Source organism: Aquila chrysaetos, chromosome 4, assembly GCF_900496995.4.
Source record: "Aquila chrysaetos chrysaetos chromosome 4, bAquChr1.4, whole genome shotgun sequence".
NCBI lineage: Eukaryota > Metazoa > Chordata > Aves > Accipitriformes > Accipitridae > Aquila > Aquila chrysaetos.
In genome coordinates this window covers 71,939,128-71,956,552 of record NC_044007.1, presented here as the reverse complement: position 1 = coordinate 71,956,552, position 17,425 = coordinate 71,939,128, and the positions used below count along the sequence as shown (strand labels likewise).

General features: G+C 40.6%; 1 protein-coding gene across 3 annotated transcripts in view; it reads right to left on the bottom strand.

The window, feature by feature from the left end:
- The window catches only part of MOCOS (molybdenum cofactor sulfurase), a 351,791-nt gene that overhangs the window by 22,854 nt on the left and 311,512 nt on the right, over positions 1–17,425 (bottom strand). For all 3 annotated transcript variants that reach the window (XM_030012223.1, XM_030012222.2, XM_030012225.2), the window contains 2 exons: positions 15,092–15,538; positions 7,140–7,302 (listed from right to left, as the gene is read on the bottom strand). In XM_030012223.1, the coding sequence (XP_029868083.1) occupies positions 7,140–7,302; positions 15,092–15,538 (610 nt within the window). The remainder of the gene's footprint in view (positions 1–7,139; positions 7,303–15,091; positions 15,539–17,425) is intronic.

Genomic DNA, 17,425 nt, shown 5'->3' with positions numbered 1-17,425 from the left:
CACCTGTTCACAATCACAGCAGCGTCCCAAATAACCTGACAAAATTTCTTTCTTTTTGCTAGAATTATATTCTCTGCCTGCAGGTGGCTCCAAATGATAATGCAAAGAGCAAAGGCTGCAGATGACCTTGGTACCCAAACCACATTAAGGAATATACAATTTCAGCTTTGAGTGACTTCATTCTCTGTGTATCTCAGGCAACGAAACTGGCACAGAATTACTGCCTCAGTCATGGTTTCTGTTGAAAGGATGAGTTTATCACTGTTGTGGCCCATCTAGCAAATCAGGAGATGAGGTTAATCACTGTCGGGTTGGGTTTTTTTGGAGTGGTGGGATGGAGTGATCTGAAAGATGAAAGGTGAAAGGTGGAGGGGGGGGGAAGAGAAAAAATAAGCACAGGCTGTTCAAGGAAAGAAATGTAATGTATCATAAAACTACGATAATTTAAAGATAAAATGTATGGAAACGACTAATGAGAGAATTATTCCCATCCATCCGTCTCTAAGTTTAACCCAGATGAGGAATCCCTGGTAATGATCTATGTTAACAACTTCTTCCACGGTTTTCTTATCTTGAACAGAATTAGCCAAAGAGATGGAAAGGCTACTGTGGTTTACTAGAAGCGAAAAGAAAAGCTGTACTATTTTGCTTTCTGTTAATTGAAAGCAATAATCTTAAATGACAAAGGGTTTTACTGTGCAGCTGCAATAAATCCAACTCTTTTCCATTATACTGCAACATATACCAGCAAAGACTGATCTCCCATATCCCAGCTTTATAACAGCACATTTTGATTTCACTCACTACTTCCTGTTTATATTATTCTAGTACGAATAAGACTCAAGCTCTTCCAGCTCTATGATATTGTGAAATCAAATTGTTTTATTCTCTTCTGAAGAGTAATGAAATGTAGTTCAGACTCACTATATCCCAACTATCGGCTCTGTTCCATGCACAGTTTACAAAACAGAAAGTCGTCTACTCCTTTTTCAGTTAATGATGTCAGTATACTTCAGAAGTGAGGACAGAGGGGGAAAAGCTAGGTTCACTTAGGAAAATAAAACATGTAATAAATGCACTGAACTCACTTGCAACAACCTGAAAAAGAAGCCAATGTTATCATCTTACAGACTAGAACTAATGTAATGCTCTTGTACTTTGAAACAATTAAACATTAGCATCATTCCTTCTGGAAAAGAAAGAGTTCAAAAGGTTTCGTCCTGTATGCATCCTTAGCTGTTATACCTTTTAAGAATACTTTCTAAGCAAGGCATACTCACAGAATTTCTTAAGATAGTCTCAGGGCTTTAAAAAGCCCTGCTTTTATACACCAGCAAGTGTATCACATTTTTATTGAACAGTACACATTTTACAGTGATGTTTAGGTCAGTTAAACATTGTTAATTACAATTTTATTCTATCTTAAGGCAAAAAAATAAAGCAGAATATTGCCAGTTACTAAAATGTAAAAGCTGTCATTCTCCATGGTCATTTGCTTGATAATAAAATTCACAGATGTGCTCACAGTATTAATATAAAAAAAAAATTCTTGTCTTTATAGTTCCTATTTTCAGTCAATGAGAAAAATCAGAGGTCTGTTATTTCAATAGACTGAAATATAAACTATTCATGTATATTCTTTCATCAGTGTATGCACTTAATTCCCATTATTTTTACTGGCAGTAACACATGACTATTTGAAGGCACAATAAACTCCATAAAGTGTAATTATTTGCTCAGTTTTGCGAGCATCATTCTACTCCAGTATTTTAAAGGGTCTTCACAAGACTCAAAATTTCTCCCTCTATGCAGTGGCAAACCAATGCCCAACTTGCCAGAGTAATGCTGACTGTTAGCTAAAATGGAAAGACAGAAATTAGCCTTCTACAGAAATCTATTCTCAGCCAAATTCTGTTTGGCTGACTTTTGTGTAGGTCAGGAACAAACCCTGTGTAATCTGTGCCCCCATGTATTTAATGGAGCAGGACAAGAAGATTTCCCTTGATTCCCACTCAAGTAATACAGCTTCTAGAAATAAAGGCACTTGCTCCTGCCCACCTTTAAGGTGCTGGGAGCCTAACCGTTAACTGCTTCAGTTGATATACAAGAAGTTGTTTTTCTCCATGGGGGCTTATTTAGAGTTACACTGATTTTCTCAAAGCGGGTCCTGTGATAGCAAGGGTTCATTACACTCTTCACGTCAAAAAGAATAGGAAATGCCCGTTAATAACCACATAGCCTAAGAAAATAATTCTGACAACATTAATAAATGCAGTTTCTCAAAATTAAAATCTTACTCCCTCTCCCGAAGGCAAGTACAGCCAGCGAGAGACCAAGCACAAGCCCTTCCTCTCCCTCTGCTCTCACTTACCCCGTTCCTCAGGGATCAGGGGAATACCTGGAGCTCCCCAGCTGCCACGCAAGGCAACTAATTTTGCAGGCAAGCCAGGGAAAGATCCTAAGCCTTCAAGCAGTTTTGGCCATGTCTAGAGCCCCAGTCTCATGTCCTTGCTACCCACAGTGGTGGCAGGATCGCAGGGCTGGGTCAGTCAGACAGCGGGTCTGCCCATCCAAGGCTGGTTGTTAGACGGGCTACGGAGACACCCAACACGCAGGGGTTAAAGAAAGAACCTGAAGTGGCGTCTCAGCACACGGAGGACTCAGCGAAAGGTATTAAAGTAGTTACTGTCACACTGAATCACGCTGACAATTTTATTTTGTTGGACAGAGAAGAGAGAGAATATTAAACCATATTGAAATAAAATAGCCGTAAACAAATTTTCCACTAATGAAAAGTTCTAGAGGGAGAGGAAAGCACGTGCCTGGAGGGGGAGAGAGAACAGACTTATTATGCTTTAAAAGCGGCACAGATAAAGTCTTCACCATAATCAAATAGCGTAACAGCAAAATGTTCTTTAAAAATGCCGGATACTTCAGCTAGGTGGGATTCGCCCCACTCGGCTTTAGGCACTTACCGGAGGCACCTAATGCAGCAGCCCAGTTGCCTTTGGCTCTCTCTGTTGGAGAGAGACAACTCCAGACAGCAAAGCGCGCTCTAGGTGGAGATCATTGCCACAGCCTGCTCTCACAAGGAGAAAAGCGCGGACGATAGCAGAGAAACTGGTAGAGAAAGCAGAGCGGTTACGGCCTCCTTGCAGAGGAGCGGGAGGAAGGCAGCCTGCTTGACCGCAGTTGTCACCCAGTCAGCTGGGAGCTGCTGGGTTTTCACGTTCACTGGAGCGGGGGGATTCAGTAAATGAGCAGCTCAAAGGTTTGGTCTCTCTTTTTTTCACCACTGTCGCCTCCCTCACCCACTCCTCACCATCAGATACGTCTCCATCACACTGAGAAGACCAGAGCAACTCTGCACGGGGACTGTGAGGGCAGGGGGAGCAGAGGGGGAGTTGGAGAAACAAAACCCATCCTGGAAAGATGCATGCTACTGTGGCTGAGGAAAGGCAGTTTGCGTGGGAGGCATCCAGTGGGAGAAATAACTCACAAAGCTGGAAGAGACCTGGAGGTGGCTGTAATCAGCAGGCTAAGTGCTACAAATCTGAAATAACGTTAGCCACCGACACAGGCCAGTTGAAGGCTTTGAGCTGCAGCCTGGTTCATCAGAGGTCTACTGCTCCTCACCACGCTGATCGCTGCTCCAGCTACACATGCGGCGTTCAGCTTCAGGTCCTAAATTAGCAACAAACTACCGACAGGCTGGCAAGAGTGCTGACAAAAGCAACAGTGATTAACATGGGACTTTCAAGGAAAGACTCAACTTACTAAATTAAATTTGTCTGCCATGAAATGATTTAAGTGGGAGACATAACAATGACCCATGTATGTGAAAGGATAAAAGAAAAATTTAAAAATTTAACACCAACAAACAAATCATGCATTTAGACTGCAGGTAAGAGGAAAGAGAACAGAATAAATATTGTAACAACTTCCTACAGATTTATCTGCTCGGTCTTACCCTGCTGGTTCTTATGTGTTCCCATCACTGTGCTATCTTATGAGCAATAAGCTCTGGAATAGTCTCCCCAAGCAAATAAGAGCTACTATCTCACTGTCGAGCATTAAAAAAATGCCACAGGTTGCAAGAACACCATGAGAGTGAAAAATAGCAGGACTATTATAAAAAGAGGGCCCAGACCACCTTATGGGCTAGGATTATTGGTATCTAGAGTCATTATACAAAGAATAAAATGACTCTACTCTTACACACTGGGTGTACCAAAGCAGGTTATAAATAAATGCCAACCGTGTTTCTGTTAGAGCATGCTGGAGATCTGATCTGATTACTTTGGGGCAGAAAAGTGATCCATAGACTTGGTCAATCACTTCTGGGTGGAAATGGTTCTCGCATTCATCGGAAGGAAGGTGAATGACAGTGAAAACTCCAAAAATGACACAAAGTAAAATGTAGGATTTAAAGGTGAATTTCACCCTGGCCCTAACTATGGCAAGAGATTGCAAATCTCAGTGAGAAATGGGTGCCTTGACTGTCATTTTTGTCTGAGAAAACTTCCTCCTGACTCCCTGAAGTATGTCAGTGCAGGTATTATTATTGACAGGCAAACATACTAATGGATATGCACTTGTCTGAACAATGTGGTACTAGCAAGGAAAAAAATGAAGAACATACTCAGAAGAGCAGAATGAAGCAATCAGAAGGCCCAACAGAGCTGAACCTCTGAAAATGTGAAGGATAAATGGAGAAAGTTTGGACAAGACTTCACGCTGTGTCTGCAAGCAAGAGGTACGGGCAGAAAGGAAGAGAGATGGTAAGGAACTGAATTTCTAGAAATAATTAGTTCTGAAGCACTTAGTAATCTAAAAGTTGTGAGAGAAGGCCGTCTATGCAACTGTACTACAAAAATTTGACGTGCAAGGTGCTCCACATAGAACTGAACTGTATTAACAATACCTTTTCAAAGAAAGATTATAGAGGGAAGAGCGGAAAATAGCAGCGTTTGTGCCAATGAGCCAGTCTGGAATCCCTAAGAGGAGACTAGATTGTGTTTGGGATCTGAGACAAACACACACAGAATCACACAAAACTAGTGGAAGTACCCAAACGTACATTTGACAAACCTATTTCACACAAAAGAAATCAACTGGTCAGACTTAATTTTATGGGGAGTGCTCAGACAGATGGAGAGGACAACTGTAATGTACAAGCAGAAAGGAGACTGTAGTTACAGATCCACTCATGGATTTCTAATAAAGGGTGAAAAATCTGAATATAGGTTCCCCTGTTTTGCTCTAGCTGCTGAAAATGTGGGCACATATATTATTAATGGTTAAGACATACAGGCTGAGTAAATGTTAGACCCCAGGGAGATGATGAGCACCATTCATACACATGCAAACTTGGCATTAATAATGACTGTTGTGGAATACAAACCTGTTCCAGCGTTCAGTGCTAAGAGCACTGTTAGCAAAATAAATAATTTGCACCCCCAAATAGCAAAGGGCTTTCTGTAATACTTTGATAAGTTTTTTTTCTTTTTTTTTTTTCCCCTCAGTAGAGAATAAAAAGGGTTTTGATGAATCCTAAGAAGCCCAAACATCATGAAATATTTGCCTGCTAGTGCAAGTATTTAACTGAGCTAAATGTCTGGTCCTTATTTTAATCCATGCTAATTTCCACTGAAGACTCTACCCCTCTAATCCCACAGCTGGAAGGAGGAGGAGAGCTATAAAATGGGAAGGTCTTTGGTGAGGGTGTTTGATGTTAGACTCCTCCTATTTCTTTACCTTTGCTGCAATAACAGTCCCTTCAGGCCGGTGGACTTCATGATGTGGAGAGATACACTAGTCAGTAAATTTCCACATCTGTCAGTTCATTACTCTTTCCTGGAGCATCCACTTTATGATTGCACATAGGGAGTCACTGTCTACTCTCTGCCCATCCCAACAACAAGCTACGAAACCACCCAGGGCTGTATATTACAGCCTGGGCTTTCCTTGCCCACAGCTCGTAGCAGAATTTGTCCCTGAAGTCAGTAAGCACACACAGCATTCAGTCGTTTGGTGGGTGCATCGTGATGGTCTGACAAATTATAGCCAATGGTTCAAATATTCATTAAAGAACTTCGGTGGAGAAGGTGGCCTCTGTAAAGGCGCTGGAGTTGTGTGAACAGGAAAATGTGGCTGAAGAAGAGGGTCCCATGGAGGGTGGGACCACGTTTCTCCAAAGCCCAAATTCCTTATCTTAAGCGACCATGAGAAGAAGTGCAACGTATGTGCCTGAAGGAAAGGCCAGATAGTGGTCATGCCTGCAGGGAGAGAGAAGCAACTCCCCGATGACCGCCCAAGCCCACTGACCCATTCCCAGAGAATCCTGGGAATGTGAACTGCGCATGTCGAGACCATCGACTCATTCTGGAACATTCCTGAGCTCACACTGCGCTTGCTCAATGATGGCAAATCCCCACCTACAGGGGCGGACCCTCTAGGTATAAAAGAAGGGAGGATGAGCTTTCGGTGTGCCCTCCAGAACTGAATCTCTAGACTGGCTGGACCAACACTGGACCCAGGACTGGTGAAATCCTTTCCTTCTCTCTCCCCCCTCCTCCCCCCCACCTCTTTTTCTCTCTCTCTCTTTTTTCCACAGTCTCTACACCTCATCCTTTTAAACATAAACCATTGACCAAGTCTAGAACTAGGAGTAGATCCAGCCGCCCCCGGGCTCCTCTCTGAGGAGTCTAGAAAGCAAGGGGGTCTGCTCTGAACCTCCTGACCCGACGGGAGGGGTCTCCTTATTTTCTTCTCTGAATCGATCCCCAAAGAAGTAAGGCTTACGTATGATTAGCATGCGTTGTAGAGTTTACTGACATAGTTTCATGTTCCTTTTTCTGTTTCTTTTTCTATACCTCCCTTCTCCTTTCAAACAGCGGCTTAATGACATGATGCAAGGTTCATATTGATAAGTTCACTTGTACTTGGTCAAGGTTAGCTTGGTTGAATAAATGTTGATTGTTGTTTGAACTCCCCTGGTGTTGTTTCACCTTAATTCTGACAAAGGAAATCCATGAACCTGAGTCACTCCAACCCTGGGACGCGAAACGCATGCAGGTGTCTCTGCCCAGAATTTTGACGCCAATAATGAAGGGGAGAAATGGATATTGTTTACTAACCTTCTGCCTGAATGACCATAATTTTTTGCTTCAGATCAATTGAGGGATTTACAAGACACAATCTTGGCTCCTGCTTCTGAGTCATGCAGACTCCATTCTGGTTTACAACCATCCAGTTTCGGTCATACAACAAACCCTGGTTTCCTACTGGCCATTCTGTAACCTGGGAAAGCATCAGGAGGGGATACAAAGGTTTAGAAAATGTTAGCTGCATTAATAGATTCATGCAGAAAAGTGAGGGAAAAGAAACCATTAATGAAATTCTTTGAATTAATCAGGAAAACTTGTGCACGCCAATGTCAGCCTTTAATAAGAGAAGCCCTAATTGCAAATCAAAGATAAAGATATCACTGCACAAAGCTGACAAAACAAAATGAAGTTACTATAATTTGTTACATATTATCATACACTTTGATTTCACAGAGCTGTAAGAATAAACAACCTATGAAACACTTGGAAAACTGTTTTCAGTTTTATACTCAGCCATTTTTAGGACCTTTCCCCAACAATTTTCTTTTAATTTACAAAGCATGGACATTTCATGGGCGTTTGTCCTGGTTTCGGCTGGGATAGAGTTAATTTTCTTTCTCGTAGCTGGTATAGTGTTATGTTTTGGATTTAGTACGAGAAGAATGTTGATAACACACTGATGTTTTTAGTCATTGCTAAGTAGTGTTTATGCCAAGTCAGGGATTTTTCAGCTTCTCATGCCCAGCCAGCAAGAAGGCTGGAGGGGCACAAGAAATTGGGAGGGGACACAGCCAGGACAGCTGACCCCAACTGGCCAAAGGGGTATTGCACACCATGTGACATTATGCCCAGTATCTAAAATGGGAGGAGTTGGCCTGGGGGGATCGCTGCTCTGGAACTGACTGGGCATTTGTCAGCGAGTGGTGAGCAATTGCATTGTGCATCACTTGTTTTGTATATTTCAATTCTTTTATGATTATTATTGTCATTTTATTATCATCATTATTATTTGCTTCCTTTCTTTCCTATTAAACTGTCTTTATCTCAACCCACGAGTTTTACTTTTTTTTTTCCGATTCTCTCCCCCATCCTACTGGGGGCGAAGTGAGCGAGCGGCTACATGGTGCTTAGTTGCTGGCTGGGGTTAAACCTTGACAGAGTTGTATGAACTAGCGCAAAGCCAAACAAACAAAAAGCAAGAAAAATGGGAAATTCAAAATTCTGACAAAACTTATTTTTCATAAAACTGGAACCACTTTATCATTAATCTATTTGAGAAAACCTCCACCACTGAGGCTTCTGGTTTAGCTAGGAGCATAATAGTTTCTCCAGATCCCCTTACAACAAAACACACTGTCGTCTTTGCTATCCATTCTTCCATTACTTCCATAACACTCTTTACATCCAATAGTCTATACAAGCATACTGTCCTTGCTTTCATGTACATTTTTCTGGTGAAAAGAACATCTGTTACTGATGCTACACAGATGGTAATCTTGAAATCCAAAAAGAGAGCAATTTTAGTAATGCCTTTGGGCGATATTAATAACTGCTTTCTCCTTCAGAATGTTAAAATATTAATACCATTCTTTTAACATAAAGCTGGGCATTTAAACATATTGCTTCAGCTCATATATGCTTTCTAGTCACAGTTGAATATGGAGAAAAGTTAACTAGAGCTGAACTTTGTTGAATTCTTGTAGAAAAGCTCAGTGCACCTCACACGAATTAACTGGCAAAAGACTTTAGCAAGAAGTATTGAGAAAAATATATGTCAAGCACAGCCTGATGCTCTGAAGAAAAGCATGGCTGGAAGCACTGGTTAGATTAATTAAAAATCACATTTTTGTTTAGCACGTGCTCTATCCAAAACCCCACAGAACCCACAATATCCCACTCTTATTAACTTTTCCAGGTTTTCTAGGAGCCTGCAGCAGTAGCTTGACACCGACGGCCTGACTAGAGAAAGCTGAGGGCAAGCACTCTGGAACTGAAAACTTAAAGCATTAAAGCTGAACTCTGAATAATTTGGCCACAGTGCTATCAACTGTACTGAATACAGAAAACACATGGAAAAATTTTAAAGTGAAGAAATGTATTTTATCAACCTACTTTATTTATAATATTCTTTAGCAGTTTTCTAAGTGGGCATGGATGAAAAATTCAGTCAAAACCGGAAACTTTAGGTCTGACGGTGTCATCTGAAACTACATTGTGCAAGCACCTCAAACTGTCAGCACCTAAATGATGTGAACCTTTGCCCCGTCTTTTTAGGAGAGGAATCATAGCCCAAAGACTGCAATATCAGCTGAAGAACAGACTTTTGTTCTTGCTGGAAATTATTCTTTGGAGAGGCCAGTATTTTTTTGGTTATCCTGTATAATTAGATTACAAAATCCATTTGAAAAGCTGGTGATCATCTGAGAGCTGCAAGAATTTCCTGCTAACAAATTTTCCTTCCAAAACAGAAGATCACTAATTAGTTATATATCCTCCCATGGATCCAACAGATCTTTACAGGATTTGCGAGATATAAAGAGCAGAATAAACTAAAAGAGCAGAAAAAGAGAAAAAGAGCACAAAGATTCCTAGCTGCCTATTGTAACGTTCAGTTGTTTTGGTTCCATTTCAGGACAGCAATCTTATTCAGGAAATAGCTTAAGTGTTTGCTTACCCTGCACTGAAGGCAAGAGGTTTTATGAGCAAAACAAAACATTCTCTCCTTAATCAGAGCTTCAGCTAATTCTTACACGCTGATAGGCATTGTGGGGAAAGCCCAGCTAACTACGTAGCAGATATTTGGAAATAATCAACACCTTCCATTCAAAATAGCTCTGGTAGATCCAAAATAATGGCAAGTAACTCCATGCTCCACTCCGAGCTGCAGCGCACTACTACAGGTCCTCAGCCCATTTTTCCCCTTCCTCTGGGTGTTTGCCATTGTAGTAAGAGTCAGACATACATGTGCCCTGCGGTGAGTCCCTGTCCTCTCGTGGATGACCCCACACACCGTCAAGTGCCCTACTTCCTCTCCACTTGTCAACTTACTGTATTGCCCGTGTTGCTAGGACCCCAATAAATAAAGTTGCAACAACAAAATAACTGTGTACCTGCCTTGGACAGAGCTGGTTTGTCGCTAATACTGATACTGGAGACGAGCATGGGAGAACATATACATTTCTATTCTTAGTACTTAGGCTCGCAACCTGTGCAGACCGTCTCCTGCCATTATTTCAAAGAGGCTGAAGGGATTGTTAAATAATTACAAGCAACTGAATAGAGCAGTTCAAGCAAAGTCTGCCTGCTCTGCTTTCACCTGAGACGTGAGAAGAGTGGTTCAATCTGGCTCCCTCGGATTATGTCTGACATGCCTGCCCAAGGCTAGCAGATACGACACAGGCTGCAAAGACGATCCACATCCCCGTAGTCCAGCAGCAGGAGGTCAGGCAGGGCACTCAAATGTCACTAAATACCTATATTCAGGCAACCAATACAGCGAAGTAAAGCAACCAATGAAGCTTACCGCGAAGTAAAATAAAACAGGTTAGCGTACATCGCAGTAAGCAACACTGCGTTCCATAGCTCCTAACTTGATTCCCTGAAGTTGTCTGACCATCTCTGACTACTGAGATAAATTAGAAGGTGAGGATAGAAAGAAAGCAGGGACACCATGATTTTACTGATAGATGCTAGCATACACCTTCATTCCCAGCACGGCAGGTGGGCTAATCATCCAACATAAGGTCTTCTCTACCTGTCATAAGCGAGGATCATTGCATAGTACAGCCAATACATGGTATTGTCCTACCCGCTTTAGTCCATTTTTCTTACTGTAAAGTAAAAATATCCATTGCAAAAACATGGTTTTGTTTTTTTCAGAATTTTCTTGAAAATATTTTAGGCTGCATTTCTCCATAGTTCACAGTAATGTCATCATGAGGGCTAACCCAATTTTTGAACACATTAAAGGAATCACTGAATAGGTTTTAAATTATGCAAATTTAAAATTGTTAGTGGTCTTACATATAATTTATCCACTGATCGCTAGGAATTTGCATTGTATTTTAAATTAAAAGCTAATTTGTCTTCTGTGTTGAGATGCAATTTTTATACTCTGAAATCTACTGCAAGAATAATAAAGTTATTAATGTTTAAAGTCCTAACCTTTTTCACTGGGCACATTGCATTATGTAATTATGCAAAATTCATTGACATGAGAGATGTTCGTGTTTAAAAATGGATGTTTAAAACTTGTTTTTATGTTGGAAAAGAAGAAAAAAGTGGTCTGAGATGGAGGTTAGTCCTCTTCTCTGCCTGTCCCCATTTAATAAAATAATCGTAGGGAAAAGAAAGTGCATTTAAGAAGTTGAGATAGAACATTCTGCCCTCAGCTTCCTGCTCCATGTGTACAAAACCCATGGAACAACACTGAACAGAGACCGTCCCATGGCAAGGAACACTTTATAAAACACTGTAGGAACTAACTGACCTGCTGATGATCTTCATGCCAAGCTTTATCCCCCCAGCTGCCAAAGCACTCTGCACTCTTATTTTCTCTGGAGGTCAAGCACCTCCCATACTAAACCACTTAGAATAGAACAGAGAAATCAGAGTTTAGGAGAGGAGGAGATTATGTGACTCTAAAGAGGAGATTAAACAGCTGTGAGTTTGTATTCGCATCCTCATCGAGTTTGTCCTCCCGCCGCTAATCAAGTCATCTATCCTGCAACCAGTAAGTCAGCGGGCAGATTTCACTGGCAGATGGGCTGGGTCCTGCACACACAGTTAGCTGGAATTTTCCACTGCACATATTATTTTAGGCAAATGCAAGCAATCATGTACTTACAATAAAGCCTATTTACTACACATGCTAAACGTCTGACCTCCCATACCAGCTGGAGGCCTGCACTTGAACTTACAAATCTGTGAGATTCTGATCTCAAGTATCCAAGTATCACAAGATGAGTGAAATTATTGCTGCCCAGTATCTAAACCACTTTCACCTTTTCACATCAGCTAGCTTAGAGCTACCCTATAACTGATAAAAATGGAGATCAAATTTTTAATTGGGAAAATACTTTTCTAGACTTCCAACAACTACAAAGCATCTAAAGGTATTTTAGATTTAAAACATGAAACTGAATTTCAGTTCTTGGATTCTAACCGAAGACCAAGGAAACTACAAGCTACATGATTATTACTTCAGAAGACTATGAGTTTACTAAAGTAAGGGGATAATATAATGTTAAGTGTGAAGTCTCTATGACAAAGACCACTAAGAGAATGGCAAAGGTATAATTTTTTATAGCATTCAGTCTTTTCATGGTAAAGCATCATAATGATGCTGGTATAATCAATATTTTAGAAGGCAAAATGATTTTCACCATTTGATTCCATTTAATTGTGGTAAGGTTTCTCTAGGATATCTTGCTTCAAACTCCAGTGCAGCGTGGGTTATTTTCCTGTTTCAGGTTGATACAGGCCAAGGTTGCAGTAATGACATATGTAGCTTTGTGGAGGTTAGTGCACTCTGCAGTTAGCGATGGTGTGGGTTCTGGCAGCGATGGCTTTCTGTTCTACGCTTACCCATTGGGAAGAGACCGAGCCACTGCCTGATTTAGAATGGGATTAACTGAGTTTTAAAGCTCATTACAAACAGTGGGCTGTAAATTGCCATTTTTACCTCTTCTATAGGCAGACAGTGAGACTGACAGACCTTTCACAGGCTGGTTATAAATGTACGACAGGTCTAGAAGTGCCACTCAGACTTCTGGGAAGAAAAAAATGAAGAATGCCTGCTGGACAGGAAGAAGATCACAAAAGCATACACATTTTCTTTGGGGATTTACTTCAATATAGAAAATTGCGAAAATCAAAATACTCCTTTGACTTCATCTCCTGGCCTGCTCTCCTTATGCATTGAAAGACCTTTGTCACAGTATCTATTAGGTCAGCGTTCACTGTTCTTTCACATGTATTTGTGTATCTTCTATGAACTAAGTGGAAATGCACAAAAAATGTTCTTTGAGAGGAGGAGGAGAAGAACTAAATGCTATTTATAGTGAACTTCCAGTCCCTTCCAATACCATATACTAAATCCAATATATGCTTAATTGTATATTAGTCTTTGGCAATACAGGCTCTGTCAGTGCTTAGCTTACTGGGTTCTAATGTGGCTGATGCTTTGTTATCAAAAAATATCAAAACAGACTTAAAAAATGACTAGGCATGCAAAACTAAACCTCATAATGTAGTTGCAGTTTTAATATCTATCTTTAAATTACTCAAATCAGCTAGGGTTAGCTGTGTAATCCAAGTTGCCTTGGACTCCTCTTGTAGTCAATGGAAAGAGACAGAAGTATCCGGAAACAATTCATTTTTCCTACCGCAGATGCCTATTTTATGATAAAATGAATTAGTAGGTATCAATCTCTCACTGCTTACAGAATAATATATAACTTTAGAGAGGTAAGTTGAGGTAAGATGAACCCTGCTTTCACGCCATTAACACATGCCTGGCACAAGAAGTATGCATGAGGCATGGGGATTTTCCTCCTCCATCTAAAATTACATCTGTCTGCCAGGGAGTACCAGGTTTATATGAATTTATCACCTAGAGTCATTTCCCCTCACAGAGCTTGAAGAGAAGAAACCTGGTTCAGCTTGTAGCGAAACATAAGCTTTCTTTCATGCTGAGGTACATCTTACCTGTTCCTGGGCACAATTACTTCAAAGCCTTCCTAGCACTGAATGTTGCAGTATGTATCTCACAACACCAGCCTGCACGTTAAAAATAGAACTTAACCCCAAAGGGGCCTGAATACTGCTACAACATATTTCAGCAGCTTCTGTAGTGGGCTTCTGTAATACGGCTATAATAAATGCAAGACTTAAACAAAGGTTAAAACATTTTCACATGAAATGTGGGATTACTTTAATTTTCTAAACAGTTTGATTTAGTGGGAGGCTAATAAGGAGTGGAAATTGTTTGTTCAGGTCTCATCTAATGCTCAAGATTGTGCCTGTGAATTAATGACATCATAAGCCAAAACAAATTTAAAAATACGGATGTTTTGTTGATCATTTAACAGTGTTTGCCTTAATTCCCCAGCCTCTTTTTGCATTAAGAAAAAAAAAAAGATAAATCATGATCAAATCAGCTGAGAAGCCATATTTTAAATGCAGGTGATTTATCACCGGATTTGACCCCAATTTTCACTCAGATGTGAGACAGTGACCTACACCAGTAAGTTTTCATAGGGAAAGTTATACAGTTATTGACATTCATTTAATCACTTCCCAGTATGGTACTAAGCAGAGTCACATTCTAGGTCATGTGTGGGCCATACACCTATTTCATCATGCATTATTTAAAAAAAAAAGTCACAGCTAAGGTGACGATATTATTAACTTGGTAAAAAAGCAATTAAAATCTTCAAAGAGTGAACTTTCAAATAGTGCAGCAACACTTAAATGTCATATTTCTGTTGCAAATGTATTTTTAATGATAACATTTCTTTGTAATGTAAATCAGCTTCTCTCAATTATAACATGTTAATCAAGTTATTTCTCAATTGCTGCCTACCCATCATTGCCTACAAGTCCATCACATGTCATTCTGTAAAAGCATACTAATTACTTGATTATATTTTAGTCAAGTTTTGTAAAACCAACTATTTTCTTCAAGACTGCATATTATGTGCAGATTTGTCTATTGGGGGGTAGGGGAGAGCAGAAAACATATTTGCATCCTGTAACTTCAGCCTAATTGAAAATCCTTCAAAGTACCTTAGCACGCAGGACTTGATCCTAGAAATTGGAGAAAAGGAAAAATGGGTATCCTAGAAATTGGAGAGAAGGAAATATGGGTACCTACACACTGCCTCCTAATATCTCACGTACATGCTATTCCTGGTTGACATGTCCGACAGGGGTAAGGAAAAACACAACGTTGAGATGAACATTTGATTCAAAGCGCGTACCTCAAATGCAGAGCAGGATTTGATTGGGTAGAGGTAAATGTTGGTGACAGTGATGGGCTTGCCACCTCTTCTATATGTTGGTACTGCAGTCTCAGAAACAGCTGCCCTTATGCTTTCCACTTCAGCCTCTGGTGGCTGCCAGTTGACAGTTGTCTTTGTTGCCGACGAATTATTCCCGAGTTCTGTGTCTGAGATGTGCGGTACAGGAGACAATTTATCTGCATTGTTAAAGGAAGGGTGGTCATCTGGGACAGACTCCGTCGTCAGCTGTGTAGAAGACGACTGGAAGGGAATCTCAGTGTCCGATTCGGAGAGTCTGGTGGCTATGATAAATTTCAAAAAAGACTGTGCATCTTCAAAAGAAGACATGTAGCCAAAGGATATTCTCACAGAACCAGTGGGACGTCCATCAACCAGGTCTATATCATCTCCACAGACATGGCCAGCCTAGTTTGAAATAGGAAGAAAACCAGAGAGCTATTATGACAGACTTTGTTTTATTTCCCTCTAATTTTACATAGTTATTCACAAGTCTCTTAATTCTAACCTGAAAAACTGTTTTCAAAAACACAATGTTAACTCATGAATACAAGAAAAAAAAAAAAAAAGGAGAAAAAAATCCCAACTATCTTATTACTTACTCAAACTGGGAAGAAAATTGTTTTGAGATGCTTGTCCTATTCTACCCTAAGGCAAGCGAGATTTCTCAAAAACACGTCAGGAATCACAAAAAGGTTGTATGTCCCAGGATGGCCTGTTAGCTAGGGCAGTCTCCAGGTATATTCCGGTCTCATCTGCATAGTTCACTGGGATTTAAACTGGGATATTACATTCAGATAAGTGAACAAACCATTGAGACTGCTGATTTTTCTGGGGCAGTTTGCTTGATATTCGCTGTCAGAACAGTTCCATTTTATACCATCAGTGGTTTGTTCATGGCTCGTGTTAAATAGTCCAATGGATAGCTATACAGCTGAGAACTGGTCTGGGATATTAGCAAAGCAGAGACTTGAATCTAGAGCTCCAACATCCAAAGTGACCTCCCTTGTCATTGAGATATGCAATAAATCTGTCTTGCTGCTCCAGTCAACACATCGCTTTCAGGATGGAGGGAACTAGCCTTCCTCCCAGCACGTCCTCCTTTGAAGAACACAGGTTTCCACTCGTGGAATATTTTTGTTGAAAAATCCCTCAAACACCCTAATAGTGACCTCCATGTAGATAGCCTTCTATTTGATACACCTTTCATACAGCACTTTCAGGAAAACTCTTCCTTAGAGCAGAAGTTTCTCCTTCCGTAAGTGGGTCAGTGAACGCTGCCGCTCACCTCCAGCGAGGTAAGCTAGAGACCCCATTGCTCATCCATCTAATATCAGGTCACCGGTGTCCTAAATCAGCACCCTTATTCCTCTAAGTGCAGCAGCTGTTTCTTTTTTTCCCTCAGCATTTCATTTATTTACGCATTTCTGTTACATAAAAATGGAAGTGTGAATAGTTTATTTACATGAGGGCTTTTTTAAGCAAGAAGTGTCACAGTTCAATGAACACAGATGCCATTTATGCAAGGAGAAATAAAAAAATCCCTCTATGTCAAAGCATGCAATATAGTAGTAAATATTTTAATGCAGCGTGATGTAGTTTTTATCCTTGACAATAGAGCAGAAGCAACATTTGCAAAATTAGGTTGCATCTGTTAGTATACATGTAACCCTTCTGCCAAGTATTGATTGATTGACTGAGGAGAGAGGTTCCTGCAGTGCAAGTGAGTAAACGAGTTCCTACGTAACTTCCTAAGAAAACTAACCACACTTCTCCAGGGACCCTTGAGGGTCCTCCCTCACAGGCATTTTATACATGGAAATCTTCATCAGGGAAGGAAGAATACACTCAGCACCCTGGGAAAAGGCAAAACCAAAGTATATGTGCAAATAACGTGATAAAAGATGTCTTCCCCTACACAGTACTGTTGTCAATAACTCATCCAGATCCCTCTCAAAGGACTGGTGGGAGTGGAATGTCCCAAAATAATGATGACTGCTTGACTGCACCACCTCATCATACAACTTTTGGCAGATTAAGTGTCTTTTTATAGGTTTGAGTTTTGCCTATCCCCAATTAAATGATACAGGCCTGTAAGAGGCCACCCAGTCCTTAGCAAAATCCTCCTTACGTAAGGAGATCCAAGAGCGTTGCAGCTGGTCATTTGGCATTTTGCACTTCAGCAGAAGGGTAGACCTGCTTTTACTTTCTCAGAGGAGAGAGCTTCCATGGTAAATCAAAGCACCATTTTGCCAAGGAAGGTATTAAAGAGCTCTGTCCCTTTAAGAACTTGTG